Source organism: Stenella coeruleoalba, assembly GCF_951394435.1.
Source record: "Stenella coeruleoalba genome assembly, chromosome: X".
NCBI lineage: Eukaryota > Metazoa > Chordata > Mammalia > Artiodactyla > Delphinidae > Stenella > Stenella coeruleoalba.
Window position 1 is genome coordinate 38852156 of NC_137152.1, and position 15525 is coordinate 38867680.

The 15525-nt window shown below is 40.2% G+C and overlaps 1 protein-coding gene across 3 annotated transcripts in view; it reads left to right on the forward strand.

Annotated features, from left to right (window-relative positions):
- CLCN5 (chloride voltage-gated channel 5) overlaps positions 1 to 15525 on the forward strand; it is a 159773-nt gene that overhangs the window by 130664 nt on the left and 13584 nt on the right. For all 3 annotated transcript variants that reach the window (XR_013825586.1, XM_079909645.1, XM_079909644.1), the window contains 6 exons: positions 1836 to 1987; positions 4606 to 4705; positions 8102 to 8289; positions 11000 to 11122; positions 12322 to 12528; positions 15361 to 15441. Coding sequence is in view for 2 of the 3 variants with exons in the window: in XM_079909645.1 (XP_079765771.1) it covers positions 1836 to 1987; positions 4606 to 4705; positions 8102 to 8289; positions 11000 to 11122; positions 12322 to 12528; positions 15361 to 15441 (851 nt within the window). In the remaining variant the exon portion in view is untranslated. The remainder of the gene's footprint in view (positions 1 to 1835; positions 1988 to 4605; positions 4706 to 8101; positions 8290 to 10999; positions 11123 to 12321; positions 12529 to 15360; positions 15442 to 15525) is intronic.

The following is a 15525-nucleotide window of genomic DNA, read 5'->3' on the forward strand; positions in this document are numbered from 1 at the left end:
GTTAGGTAACTATTGGGTGCTTTTAAAAATCAGTTTCACAAAATCCTTTGAAAATTTCTCCTGAAAGGAGCACACTTAAACCAGACCAAATTCAATTGAAGCATTAACCTGCTTTAAAAAGTCAGTTTCTGGTTGGTTGGTGTCCTGTGTTCATGTCAGCGTTTGTCTTGAGAATTGAAACAGCTTGGTTCCCCCCTGCCCCACATACTTTAGTCTCTTTCTGCCCTCATTTCCCGGTTGGCTGTTTCCCTCCAAGCTCTCAAACAACGCACCAGCATTAATCTTTATCAGTATGCCACTGACATGATAGGAAATGCAGCCAACCATTTTATGGCCAGGTATGCTTGAAGATATGGAAAGGACTTTGGTTAGGGGTTTTAAGATTAACTTGTTCATCTCCTCCACTCCACCCTCACCCCACCCCCACCCTTATTATGATTTGGATTCTGCAGAGCTTTTCCTTTCATGTGTGTGTGTTGCTTGGGAAAGGTACGCTGAACTAGGTATTCAGGAGACTTAGACTTTGTAAACCAGGTGCAACTTGGGTGTTAATTCAAACTTATCCTTTGAGGGTGCTCAAGTTTGTCTATTAGGAGTTTAGAGTGAAGGTGGGGGTATGGATGGGGGAAGAGGGGGTCAGCTCAGGCCCACTTTGGCCTTCTTCACAGAGGGATTCATCACCAAACAGTCTCGCTAGAACTTTGTCCCTGCCAAGGTTGATGCTGCAAATGTGAGCTGTGGCTGGTTGAGTTCATTGATGGCATTACTCTGCATTTTTCCTCATTGTGCATTTGCATGCATTCCTGAATACGGTTTTACATTTTGTGTTTAATAGTGAAATCTTGTTTCACCAGAGGATTGTGGAAATATTTTGAAGAAGTTTGTTAAGTAATACTAAGGAACCTTGTGTAAGTGCAACTTCTGAGTTTGAACACTCCTCCCTCATCCCAACTGTTCATCAAACAAACATGGGTTCAGCTGATATTTATTGGGTCGTAGCCATGTGCTAGACACTGGAGAAGGCAATGGTAAATCAGATAATAGGGCTACCCTCAAAGAGCTTATAGTCTAGAAAAGAAGATAAAGCATTTGCTTAAGTAATTGTAGTAGAAGTGCTAAAAACGAAGCAGGTGAAGGACTGTGATTGTTGGCCAAAAGGATATGTTTCTTCCAGTTGAAGGATCAGGGAGGGACGTGTCATCTCTGAGCCATGCACTTTTTTAAAAATCTCTACTTGGAAATCTTAGACTGTCCTGGTATACTCAGTAAAAGTTTCCACAAACCCATGGCATCAGGAATCAAAGTCTTATAACTATGGAAGGGAAATATGTACATTCCAGCCAGCTTAACTCTAGAAGAGACCTACGTGCTTTCTTTGGAGTCCCCACTCAGGCAAAAGCCACCTCTGAGGATGGAATTACTGCCTTATAAATGTAAAATGGTTTCTGACTTGATTTGTCTGCAAAGACCTTTGACCCTTTTGTCTTCATCCTAGAACAGAAACTGAAATACCTAAGCTGCTGCAAGCTCCTGTTTTTTGTTTCACAAATCCTTTCCCACTGAACTTCAACCCCTGTCAATTCTCCCTTTGTACTGTGGCTCTCATACGTCCCTTTCCATTCACACTGCCTCGAGATGCTCATCGTTTTGTGCCTAAGCCACAGAAACTTCTGAATGTGATGGATGTTCCGACCAGGTGATTATTCTGCTTTATCAGCACACCCTAACAGCAGTCATCTGATAGTTTAAGGGCTCACCTCTTGGTGCTCAGAAAAGAGGTATTAAAAATGTCCAGAGTGTCTGAAGTACTAATGTCTGTTTTCTGTTCAATCCAGAGGACAAGTCATACAATGGTGGAGGAATAGGTTCTTCAAATAGGATGATGGACTTCTTGGAGGAGCCAATCCCTGGTGTGGGGACCTATGATGATTTCAATACAATTGATTGGGTGAGAGAGAAGTCTCGAGACCGGGATAGGCACCGAGAGGTAAGACGAAAGGATGCTTTGTGAGTGAGTGTTAGGAAACTTCAGGAGAAGAAGTTGAAGATATAGATTCTTTATATGTATTCTTTCCCTCAACACTGGATGTGGCTGAATCTGTTTTCTGTTGGACTTGTAGGGTTTTATTTTTAATATATTTTTATTTTTAAGGTATCTTGTATATGATTTTGAAAAGAATTTATATTTAATGGTGATTTATCTCCCGATAGTAAGTGGTTGAAAAGGATCCTTGGGTATAAATGCCTGTGCAGAGAGGTGAAAACAAAGTTGGTGGGAGGAACCAAATTAAATTTCAAAGATCTTCCTTCCCCATCTCATCTCTCTTTTATGGTTTTCCCTTGAAGCAGGATTTTTACACCTAAGAAAAGTAAATGGGCTCTTTTTAAAGGAATAAAAGAAAAAAAATCTCAGAGCTGTAGTGTTTACTGAAGCTTACAGGGTAAACCCGTGATTATAGCTCTTGTACAACCATAAAACCAAAGCAAATTTACGCATTCAACTCACACAAAACCACAAGACCAATCAAATTCAAATCAATGACATTAATATGATAGGTGATAGATGGTACTTATAGCTATGGCCCAGTTTGTTTTGAATATGACAAGAGAGTCTCCCTACTTTTCTCTTTTCAAAGTACTGTGAAAACTTTTCAGAGCAGTCCACCAAGGTCATTTGCCTTTAACTTATTGCTGTGTATCATTTAAATCAGGGAATCACAATTTCTAGTTTGTGTCAGGAGCACATAGAGCGCTTATTCAAAAGGTAGGGCCCCAGCCCCAGTCATCCTGATTCAGTAGGGAACATTTCTTCAGCCAACAGTAAGTATGATTATTTTTTCTTCCTTACTATTTCTGCTTTGATTCCAAATTTAAAATTCGATTTTTAAGTTGACTCCATTCTCTCCTAAATTCATGATTTCCTCCTCTTAGACCTGAGTGAATCTCCTGAGCAGTCAGGTTCAGATCACTTTTCATTCCTTTCCGAGCTCCTGACTGGCTTTCTCAAGACCACCTAAACCCAGGAGTCAGGTTGTCCCAGGTACAGGTTTTGAGAAATTTCTTTGTAGTCCTTGGATTTGTCATAATCCCATAGAGTTTTCTTCTCCTAACTCAAAAAGGTGATCTCTGTAAAACATTCGTTTTTTTTTATAAGATTCCTGCTATTTGGGAACATACACACATATGCTTTCTGTTATATCAATTCATCAGGCAGCCTTTAAAATATAGAATCTTACGGCTTTAGAATTTTTGCTATCTGTATTCAGAGTTCAGTTTGTCACCATTTGCTTATTCAACATGTTACTCAGATTGTGAAAGCCACCTGTGATATGACAAGGGCACATTTCCCGTTATATCAAAATGGTTGCATCTGAGGCACATTATATCAGCTAATAATAATTTAAAATCAATTAAAATGTGTTTCTCAAATGTTCAAAGGTGACCTTTTTTAGCATTAACTGTTCATCATCTGAATGGAAACAGTGTCATAGGGAAAAGTATCACCTCATCTACTTTCAGCACTTAAATTGGAAACTTAAAGTCATAAGTCAAAATGAAATTTTAAACTGCTTTTAAAATTTTATAGTAATTTATTACTTGTGATGTTACTGCAGATCAAGATGGGTAGCTAACTTACACTTTCAAAGATAAGAAATAGAGGTACAGGGCTTCCCTGGTGGCGCAGTGGTTGAGAGTCCACCTGCCAATGCAGGGGACATGGGTTCGAGCCCCAGTCCAGGAAGATCCCACATGCCGCGGAGCAGCTGGGCCCATGAGCCTGTGCGTCCGGAGCCCATGGCTGCTGATCCTGCGCGTCCGGAGCCTGTGCTCCGCAAGGGGAGAGGCCACAACAGTGAGAGGCCCACGTACCGCCAAAAAAAAAAAAAAAGAAAAAGAAAAAAAAGAAACAGGTACAGAGAAGGGGGAAGCACTAATGACAAAGCTGTTAGAATGCTTGGTTTTGAAGTGTGGGCACTGAAGGGTTAAATTAACAAGGCTAGGACCTAAAAGGTAAAAGTTTCTGCACCTCTTGAAAGCTGCAGATATTCCCAGCAGGTTTTTGAAAATGAAAGAGATCATCCCTGATATCATTTAACATCTGTGATCACTGTACAGTAAGAGGTTTGTGGTATCAAGTCTTGGAATTTGCCTGACCTGAAGCACAGCCCCAGGTAGAAAACCACAAATTGTACTTTTAACCCCTCAAATAAGCCCGTGTTTGTTTATTCTTTGAAAAACAATCAAACTATTTGCTGTGAGTCAAGAGACCATCTTTGGACTATCTGATGTCCAGGCTAGAAAGAGACCGCTGCAATAAGCAAAACAGATTGATGTTATAAGAATTTAGCAGCTAATAGGGAAGTCCTGAATAAGGTACTTGCAGACATTGCAATACTGGAGATGAAGGTGGGTTCAGTAAGACAGGGTTCAATAAAGCTCAAAGTTCGCGGTGGCGTTGGTTCAGCCAAAGATTTGAGAAGTAACTCTAAATTGGAATCTATTTCCAATGAATAGGTTTGTCTTTGTGTTTCTTTATCGCACATTTTGAGGTAAAAAAGCAAGAGTGTGTGTAGAATGTATCAATGTTTTCTCATCTCTCCCTAGATTACCAATAAAAGCAAGGAGTCAACATGGGCCTTAATTCACAGTGTGAGCGATGCTTTTTCTGGCTGGTTGTTGATGCTACTTATTGGGCTTTTATCAGGTATGGTAAACCATGTGAGCTTTCTAAACAAATCTCCTAAAATTGTGGTGTGCCCCTCTCCCAAGTCATGAACTGAATTGAATACTGTGCTTTACTGTTTTCCTACATGAACGGAATTGTTTGTGGACCTTTGGGAAGCTTGATGTCCCCGTCTATAAAGAGGTAGTAATACCTCATCTCCTTCCTTAAATAAATGAGGTTAAATGAGGAAATGCATTTAAGTGCATTTGTATGCTATAAAATATTGTATCCATTTAAAGGTGCTGTTAGTACTGCCTTTTGGTGCTTGTCTTGAGGAAGAACCTTTCTATTAGAGACAGGGTTTTCTTTTTTTGTTTTTTGTTTTTGTTTTTTTGCCGTGCTGCGTGGCTTGCAGAATCTTGATCCCCGACCAGGGATTGAACCCGTGCCCTAGCAGTGAAAGCACTGAGTCCTAACCACTGGACAGCCAGAGAATTCCCCCCCTTTTTTTTTTAACATGTTAGTAAGCATGGGGTTTAGGAAAGAACATGTAGAAGAGGACTTCCTGAGAGATTTTTGTAGCTATTTCTTAAATATCTGCTCTCTCATTTGGGAGTAAAGAAAAGCATGTAAGATATGGCTCATACCCTTAGGGGGCCTAAATTCTTACTCTTTCATGGTGACCGAGGACTGGGATGGTACCACCTTTTCCTATCTTCTCCATCAACCTTCTAAGCCACTCCAAATAATATATAATCTTAAACACGAATAGCACACTTGCTATGCAATACAGCTTTAAAGCAGGTTCCCAAGCAGGCTTCCCCTCCCATGGGGAAAGCAGAAAGCCAAGAATACCAGGCAGAGATGCTGAGACTTATATCCTTGTGGCATTAGAAGATGGGCCTAGGAAGATTTAGTATATTGAGCTAAAATAAAAGGTGGGAAATTGGATGGCGGTTGGGATGGAATGGTAGTTAATAGCACAGGCTCTAGTTTATGGCTACCTGGATTTGAATCCCAGCCCCACCGCTTGCTAGTTTTGTGACTTCAGGCAAGTTTCTTAACCCTTGGAAGTTTTAGTTTACTGACTTGTAAAATGGGGATAAGAGTACCTATATTACAAGTTTGTTGCAAGAATTGAATGAAATACAGCGATACAGCACTCAACACAGCGCCCAGTTGTTCACAATGCTGCTGTTACCTAGAGATAATTCATGAGCCATGGAGTATAAAATGATCGCAGCAAATGAGAAATGGTTCATCCATAGCAGAGTTTTCTAAGATTATCTGGGCCAGGGGTCAGCAAGCCTTTTCTGTAAAGGGCCAGATAGTAAATATTTTAGGATTTGTGGGCCAAATTGTCTGTATAGAAAGAATGTAGCCATAGAAAGTAGGAAAATAAACTCGCTGGACTGTGACCAAGAAAAACTCTATTTAAAAACACAGAGGCAGATTTGACCCTCGGGCCATAGTTTGCCAACCCATGGTCTAGGGTGTTAATGCTGTCCCTTTTCTGGCTCGCACAGAAGAGAGACGTGGTCTGGACAATTTAGAGCTGGCTCATAATAGACTGAGTGGTCTGTAATGTCGAGTATTGCACAGAAGCTGCCAAGAAGGAAGGGGACTGAGAAAAGGTTATGTAGTTTAGCAGTTAGGAGGATACCAGTGACCTTGAAAAAGCATCTCAGATAAATATTAGGAGCCAGATTTCTTTTTTTTTTTTTCTTGGCTGCGCTACGCGGCTTACAGAATCTTAGTTCCCCTACCAGGGATCGAACCCAGGCCCCTGCAGTGAAAGCACTGAGTCCTAACCACTGGATCACCAGGGAGTACCCAGGAACCAGATTGCAAGGGAAGGCAACCATTGTAGAAGTTTTGGGGATACTGGGTAGTCACTGGAAGGAGAGAAGGGACAGAAGCTTGAAATGGTAGCATAGACAAGGGGAAGCATTTCATTCTTTAGGGTAGGGGAAACCTGCTAATATTTGTAACCAGGGAGGAAAGAGCCAATTGGGAAAAGAAGGAGAAGGAGATGTAGACGGGAAGATAGGATGAAGGGTACCAGTGTTAGGTAGAATAAGACATGCACACGTGAAACAACCAGAGAATTAACCAAACTCTTTAACATCGTGTTAGTTTTCTGAATCCAGGCAATAAGTGCAATAGGAGTTAGAAGGAAGAGACAGCGGGAACTGGAGTGGCCAAGAGTAGGTGTCAAACAATTTGTTAGATTTGACTAGGTTATTCAAATATGTAAATAACTAAGAGAGTGTGTTAACACTCTTAGCGCCTACCAAAACATACACATGACATGGCCTCCAGCCTGTTGGAACGTAGGCGTAATATCCTCAACTTTTTAATGTATATCTTGTCACTAGGTGGTCAGTGAATATTTTTCTTTCCCTCATACACACAGGGTATTTTGTTTTTAAGCATTGGAGAGCAACAATAGAAGCAGTGTGTCAGAATGCAGGAACAGTCTGGGAATTCAGGGGCTGTGAATTTTATGATGTCTTTGCTATTTCCCTAAAGCACGATTCTAGACCATTTAATTTCTTTATGCCAGCGTTTCTTCATCTGGACAGCAGAAATGATGAGAAGGGCAGAATTGAAAGTACTATAACTATCTTAACCCTATCAGTCTATTAGCCGCAGTGCATTAGTCCCCATTCATTTTCTCATAATTTTCTTTGAGGAACGTTCTGTATAAAATATTATTTGTTCCTTGTCACTAAGAAAACTTCAGAATGTTCACATCCTAGGCTCAGGAGGCTTCAACCTACCTACAGCTTCATCTAATCTTCCATGTACATCACAGTTTGTGCTTTTATAACTTCAGTTCCCTTAGCCTAGAATGCCTTCCTGCCACCACTCAAATTCCCTCGCTGCTGGAGCCAAATCGGTGTGGAGACTGAGCCCTTTTCCTCATAGTGTTCATCAACTGCCCTTGGCAAGCCATCTCAAATAAATATCATATAATATTCTTCAACGTGGGCAATTCACATTTTCTCAGTTTTATGTATAAAGTGAGAATAAAATAAACTTTAAGAAACTTGACCGTCTTTATGGATCAGTATTCATCAACTCTAAGTCAAAGCAGAGTCTTTGCCGGGGAAGCAGCTAAAAGTCAAATCCACTCGCCCCCTGCTCCCACCCCACCACTTTGCTCTCCTCTAAGTTTCCCATATACAATAAAGATCCTGCACACACAGTGTTTAATGCAGACAATGTTGTTGTTGTTATTTTTTCCCCTCTTGAACAGGCATTTAATAACAGGTAAAATCCATTAGAGATAAAAGGTGAAAAGCAAGCAGACAGACAATCAGAAGGAGGTTGCAGATGGAATGAGAAAGTATATACTTGTCCATTATTTTGATTCCTTTTCCCTTATTTTCTCTGACAACTGTGGCCTTTCCTTCCCTCCCCTCAAATCAGGTTCCCTAGCTGGCTTGATAGACATCTCTGCTCATTGGATGACAGACTTAAAAGAAGGTATATGCACAGGGGGAATCTGGTTTAACCATGAACACTGTTGCTGGAACTCCCAGCACGTCACCTTTGAAGACAGAGACAAATGCCCAGAGTGGAATAGCTGGTCCCAGCTTATCATCAGCACGAATGAGGTAACACGTAGTGACGATTTCTGAACCACTGATTTAATTATTCTTACATTTACTTCATTTCTTATACTGTCCCTGTGGCAAATGTGGAAGCTTCCTTTATTTTCCTTTTCATGAAAAGGGGAACCAGTGCCAGCTGCCTTTCTCTGTGGTTTAGTGCAGTCCTATTTCTATCTCTTCTGACATGTGGAGTTTTTTGATGCTTACACAACAACTTAAAATGTTTTGCTTGTTTTAAACAAGCCTGATGTTTCTTCTTAGTTGTTAGTACACCGTGTGACTGAATCTTTCTCTAGCTATTTCCGTAGAAATGTCAGAGTCAGCCAACAGGTAAGCTATAATTTCTAACAAAGGATGGAATGGGTTAAAAATGTGTTTAAGCGATTTTTCCCTGAGCATTGCATTAGAACATTAAAAAAATTATGATACATTCCATAGCAAAGTAACAGAAACCCAGGGATAAAATTGCCCATACGTTTTGAGATTAAAATGTTCATTTGTCATTGTCTTTTAGCGTATCTTTTTGGATGTAAAAGTAATTTTGTTTTTTGGTTCCTTACCTTTCTCTTACCATTTGGTTTGTATGTTAGATCTCTCCTACTAAACACGAAAGCACACAAAACAACTCTCAACTCCCAATTCCACTCTGGCTTCCACCAACTAAAACAGGTACTATCTCAGCTCACTCCTCATCTACTCTGTTGGTAAAGTGAGGGGGACAAGACTAGGATGTTTGTTTGTACTTTTAAAATTTATTTTCGTACCTATCTTGGTCCACAAACAATTTGAAATGGCACACACCCCCACAGATTCAGTGAAGGTAAGAGAAGGATAAGAAAATAATAAAGTCAGAAATAAGAGTGTTTATGTACATATATCTGACTGTGCATATTGGCTTGGGTTAGCTACATACTATATGTGTGAGAGGGTTTAAGTCTGTGCTTCTCAGACTGGGGTTAGGTCAGCGTACCAGAGGGTATGTGAAACCTCAGGATACATGCTATGTGCTTTCCCAGAATATCAGTTTTTCCTGATCAGTATTTGGAAGAAAATTTTTTTCAAAAATTAAATGTAAACAATCATTAAAAAGGAATGCAAAAGTCCTATGTTTAAGATAAAACAGAATATCTATTTCAGCTCTGCTCTGGGTACCCCACCCCCTATCCTCTCTCCTAGATTAGGAGTATGTACTTGGGTTGAAAAGTTTGAGAAGCTCCGGATTTAGGGTGAGTCTGTGTGTGTGTGTGTGTGTGTGTGTGTGTGTGTGTGTGTGTGTGTGTGTGTATAGTTCTCCACAGTTTTAGCACATGTGTAGATTTGTGTAGCCACCACCACAATCAAGATGTAGAACTACTGTTCCATCACAACAAGGCTCCCCCATGCTACTCCTTGAGAGCTGTGTGCATGCGTTTAAGTGTTCCAACCATAACTTTCAAACTGGAGCCAGAGATTTGCACAAGTGACAACTTTCTCTGGCCCTCCTTTTAATGAATGAAATTCTTGCCTGGGGAAAGAGTCTTCTAGGTTTTAAGAAGAGTTCTCCTGCCAAGAACTTGACCTCCTGGTCTCTGCCTCTAGTCAGTTTCAGCTACTTCCTCTTTCCCTCCCTTTTCCTCTTTGTCTCCTACTTCTAGAGTATTCTTCCTCCCTAGCTACATTCTAAAGGCCAAGAGAGCAATTATTTGTTCCTCTGAGGGACTAAAATAATGGGAAACCTGTGTCAAAATTATAACTCAGAAAAAACCTGAGCATTTTGGTTCTCCTTGTCTAGGTCAATGAATTATTTTGATAGTGTTTTAGGTTTTAAAAAGTCGAAAGTCCCTTGAGTTTTGTGTTTCATGTAATTTGAGTGAGTTTCAACTTCAAATGTTTCTATGAGCAAGCATCATCTGGTAGTGTTCAAAATATCTTTTTTTGTAAGGCATAGCTATTTTGCGAGCCCTTTAATGTTGGTGAATGCTTGCTAGTGGTCAAAATTAGATTTCTGGCAGATTTCATTATAATAGGGGGATAGTCTCATAAATATATTCTCTCCATTTTTAAAAATAGCTGTTGCTGTTTTATTCTTTGGGATATCTGGCATCTCACTGATTTTGTTTGATGGTCAGAGCCCAAAACTTTCTACTGCATTTTCTTGTTGCCAGTCAGCAACTACACCTTTGCTACGACAGTGGCAAAATTCTCTCAAAGATGTGGTGGTCTCTACAGAATGTCATTGCTTATTTTAAGAAAAATACCAAAGAATTTTAGATACTCTAACCTATGAGAATTTGACACCAAGGTAGGTAGTAGGCAAGGATGAATTTAATGGAACTCTGGAGCCAGTCTTCACTTCAAATGTGTAGTCAAGGTTCAGCCATTCCAATAAAAGGGCTGTTAAGACTCTTAATGAAATTGACATAGTATCATATATATTTGACTACAAAATCTATCAAAGCACTCATATAGAAAGTGAATTTGCTTCTTCGTTCTTGTCCATCCTTAGAAGGGATTGTCAGTGTCCTCTGGGTGTAACAAAGGCTCTCATTTTCAGTAGCAAGTGGGCTGACAGTTGCTTTGCTGACAGTCTGGGAAGGAACATCTTGAGCAATTTAATGTTGTTTTTTTTTTCTTTCTGACCTCCGCTCCTGAAAACCCATTCCTCAGAAGAGATGCATGCCTCACTGGGGCTGTCTGGGCTAAAACAAGCGTCTTTCTTTTTCCCCTGTTCCAGGGAGCCTTTGCTTACATAGTCAATTACTTCATGTATGTCCTCTGGGCTCTCCTATTTGCCTTCCTTGCCGTATCTCTTGTCAAGGTGTTTGCACCGTACGCCTGTGGCTCCGGAATCCCTGAGGTGAGTCTCTAAAATGGTTTATAAATGGTAACAATAATGAATCCTTTTTAGTTAAAACGATTTAGTATGTATTCCAGCATATACCACAGTTGAATATCAAGCAGGATCAGATCACGAGGCAATCTAGGGCCTCTCTAGATCTTCCCTTCAGTCTCCTCCCAGGCTGGGCTACCTGGACATTAAAGGGAGTTGAGGGACTTCCTGGTGGGGCAGTGGTTAAAAATCCGCCTGCCAATGCAGGGGACACGGGTTTGATCCCTGGTCCGGGAAGATCCCACATGCCACGGAGTAACTAAGCCCGTGTGCCACAACTACTGAGCCTGCATTCTAGAGCCTGAGAGCCACAACTACTGAAGCCTGCACGCCTAGAGCCCGTGCTCTGCAGCAAGAGAAGCCACTACAATGCGAAGCCTGTGCACCGCAACAAAGAGTAGCCCCTGCTCGCTGCAACTAGAGAAAGCCTGAGCACAGCAACAAAGACCCTACACAGCCATAAATAAATAAATATTTTAAAAATAAATAAAGGAGTTGATTCCTAGCCTCCTCCGGGTTCCTGGTGAACCAGGCCCCTGAAGACCTCCCCGACTCCCTAACCAAGAAGCTCCTAGGGTAGATCCCAGGCTTCTGGTCTGAAAAAATAGTGGTATTGTTAACTTTGTTAGAGCAGAAGAAATAAAACTGTTTTGCTACATTTCCTGCAATATGATTTGGGCTAGAAGGAGGGTGACTAAAACCCTATTTCTAAGTACTTTTGGTTTAGATTGCTTGACAGTGACTGAAACCACAGAGATTTTAGGTTACCTGGATGACCTTGCCCCCTCTCTGTTTCCTGACCAAGTCATAGTTACAGATTCCTTGGTAGAGAATCAGGGCTATACTAGCCTGTAAGGATTAAGTAAGGGAAACACCCTCCCTCTCTGCCGCCCCTTCTCCATACAATGCACTCTCATACTTACAATACTACCTTGCCCAGCTATCACATGGCCAAAAAGAAAAAAAGGAACATGAAAGTTTAAAGAACATTTCTCACTTTCTTGGGCTGCTGGGCTCCCTCCCAAACTGGGATCACTGTGGGTCAAGCATTTATATATCAGTTGTTTTCAAAAGGTGCAGTTTCTATAACGAGGACCAGATTTATAGCTTCTTAGCCTTGTTTCCTTACTTAGTCTGTATTCAATCTCTCTGTGTTTGACCTGCAGATAAAAACTATCTTGAGTGGTTTCATTATTAGGGGCTATCTGGGTAAGTGGACCCTGATTATCAAAACCATAACACTGGTGCTGGCAGTGTCATCTGGCCTGAGCTTGGGCAAAGAGGGCCCCCTAGTGCACGTGGCTTGCTGCTGTGGGAACATCCTGTGCCACTGCTTCAACAAATACAGGAAGAATGAAGCCAAACGCAGAGAGGTAATAACAAACGGCCTTAATAGTCTCTTTTTTGGTGAGAGCATAAATGGTACAACCTTAGGGATGAGAGTTGGGAGATTCTACCAGTGTTAATGCAAATGCCCTTTGACCCAGAAGTTCCACTTCTAGAAATGTATCCTACAGACATCCTACCATGTGTGCACAAAGATGTATAGGGATGGACAGTGAAGCATCTGTCAACATCGTGAAAAACTGAAGCAATCAAAATGTCCATCAATGGGGGACTGATTAAACAATATTCTGTCCATACTCTAGAATACTGTGCAACTGTTAAAAAGAATGAGATAATGCTATGTATACTCACATGGAATGATGGCTATAAAATACCATTAAACTTTTAGAAGCCAATCTCAGAATAATGTGTATAGTAAAAATCAGTTAATGTTTTTGAAAAGTATGTATATATGCACCTAGAAAGAAAATGACTGGAAAGTGGTTTCACCCCAAACTGTTAAAAAATGTCTACCTCTGGTGAGGGGGAAAGTGAGGGAGAAGTAAGGATGTCAACTTTTTATTATGAATAATTCTATACAAGCATGTGCTATTTCTATTACAAAATAAGTACAAAACTAATGGAAGATTATTTTAAAAGAAAGTTGTTTATCCCTGTGAAAGAATATAAAATTCAGCATGTGTTTAAGATGCCAGCTTTTCCATCTTTTATTTCTACCTAACAGGACGCTGCATTGGTTTCTCTCTGTATTGGATCTCTCTCTCCCTTGTCTTCTGACTCAACCCCGCTAAATTAACCCCGCTGCAGCATCTCTATAGTTGTTCTCGTGTTTATACAGTTGTTAATGTATGTCATTTTGAGGAGGAAGAACATTTTTTTAAAAGTTCCAAGTCATTGGTTACTTTTGTCCTGCTATAATTAAGGATTTAAGAAAATGGTTCTTGCTCTATTTTCCTTGAATTACAAAGAAATCACATATGGAATGGGTCAAGACCAAGGTCATTTCATTGGAAAGGATTTTTCACAAAATTGGAACCTAATGATTTGTTCTGAAAACAAAACAAAACAAAACAAAATTCACCATAACACTCGGAAGGAAACTCAAACATGTTGAAATTTCAAATATGGAATACATTTTGATAGTTCAAGGGGGAAAGTTCCTGGCAGGAGAGGTAGGCTAGCAGGAGAGAGAGGGGGAAATCTGAGTAGGTTGTTTAGCTATCTGTCAAATGTAGAGGGACATAAAGGCAGTATTAAATTAGTGAGGTTGTTAGACAGGAATAATGTATAACAGAAGCTAAAGACATGAAAAAAAAAACATTTTAACTGTCAAGAGTAAAGTGTTGATTGTTGCTGGTTTTGCATAGGTAGAGGTAACTTTGAAACTGTAGATTGCTGGTTACTTTCATTCCATAAAAATTGGCATTTTTGTTCAAATAGTTCTTTATAAAATAAGAGAGGAGTTTCATTTGGCTGGTTCTCTGTACAGATGTCATATATATTTCTAACTAAACTCATGAATATTTGAATGTCATTCACTTCCTGTTGCTTATTCAGACTTTGCAGTTATTTTTTCCTGTTGTTCTCACCATCAGCAGTAACCCTTTTATGTCCCAGGGCCTTGTCAAAGTGGCCAGATGGTTGAGAGTAAAATAGAGATTTGAGAAGGTAGGGTGTAGATAGACCCTACTCTACAACATAATATTAAGGCAAATAGGCCACTTCGATTCTTTCTTCTCCCTCATAATTCAACCTAAACAAAGTCACTGAAATCCCCTTTCTCAAGTTCCATGTTAAATGTCCTCATCCTTCTCAGATGAAAGTCATTCTAGCCTTGAATTTCAAAGTCCTCCCCAGCTAGCACCAGAGATCACTCTTCCCCCCCACCCCCTTCATTTTCTTTGGCCATCCTGCACTCCCAGAGAAACCTGCCTATTTCTTTTTGCCAAGAACCATTTTTTCTTCAAAAACTCTTAATTTTATTCAACTTCCTTTTAAAAATAGTTCCTCACTACCACAAATTATATACCACCCCACAGCAACCAGAATCCAATGAAAGGACTTTATGCTTCTATTAATTCTGGTGTGTTTGTCATGCACCTTTTACATACACACGCCAATGCCTATGACATACAAAGATGGTGCTCTCGAAATATCACTTGCTCTCTTTCCCCATCTCCTTGTCCCTTTTAATTTCTCTCTCACAGCTTCTTCCTCTTCCCCTCCCTCCTCACCCTTTTCCTTGCCACACCTAAACACATTTAGGTCTTCTCTTCCTTTCAAAATCTATCCCCAATTTTGCCTCTAGTCGCCCCCCTACTTCTGTTTCCATAGGTCACTAGGCATGGAGTAGGGCACATAGTACAGGAAACTCTAAATACTTATTGTCTGAATATTTTCAACTTCTGACTAGCTGTGAGCCAATCATTACTTCAGTTTTGTATCATTAGAACCTTTAAAATCTCATTTTAAAAGCTTTCCTTTATAAAGAAAGTGCTATGTAAATACATCACTGGAAGTATCTCATTTAGGTGATAAATAGGTCTGCAGACTCAAAATCAGTTACGGAATTGGGAGTGTTGGGGATGGGGGCATAATTTGGGATCAAGTACATGCCTAAATTAATTACGAAGGAAGGCCCTCTACATGTACCAGCATGTGAACCATGTGTTCAAAATTCAGCATACAGTGTTTGCTCTCAAAGTAAATATACATTGAACTTCATTTTTGATAAACTGGATATGGAGCATATAAAATTGTTTTTTTATTTAGTAACCACTAACATTCCTTTTTAAAATGTGATTGAAGGTAGGAAAGTGGCCTTGATCTATTCACTAATTTTGGGTTTTGCATCATAGGTCTTGTCAGCTGCAGCTGCAGCCGGTGTATCTGTAGCCTTTGGGGCACCTATTGGCGGAGTATTATTCAGCCTAGAAGAGGTAATACTTTTATCTGTCTGTAGAGCCACGCACATGATTTTGTGCCAGGAATTCTGGCCATTGTCTGTGTACATTGCAGTCCCA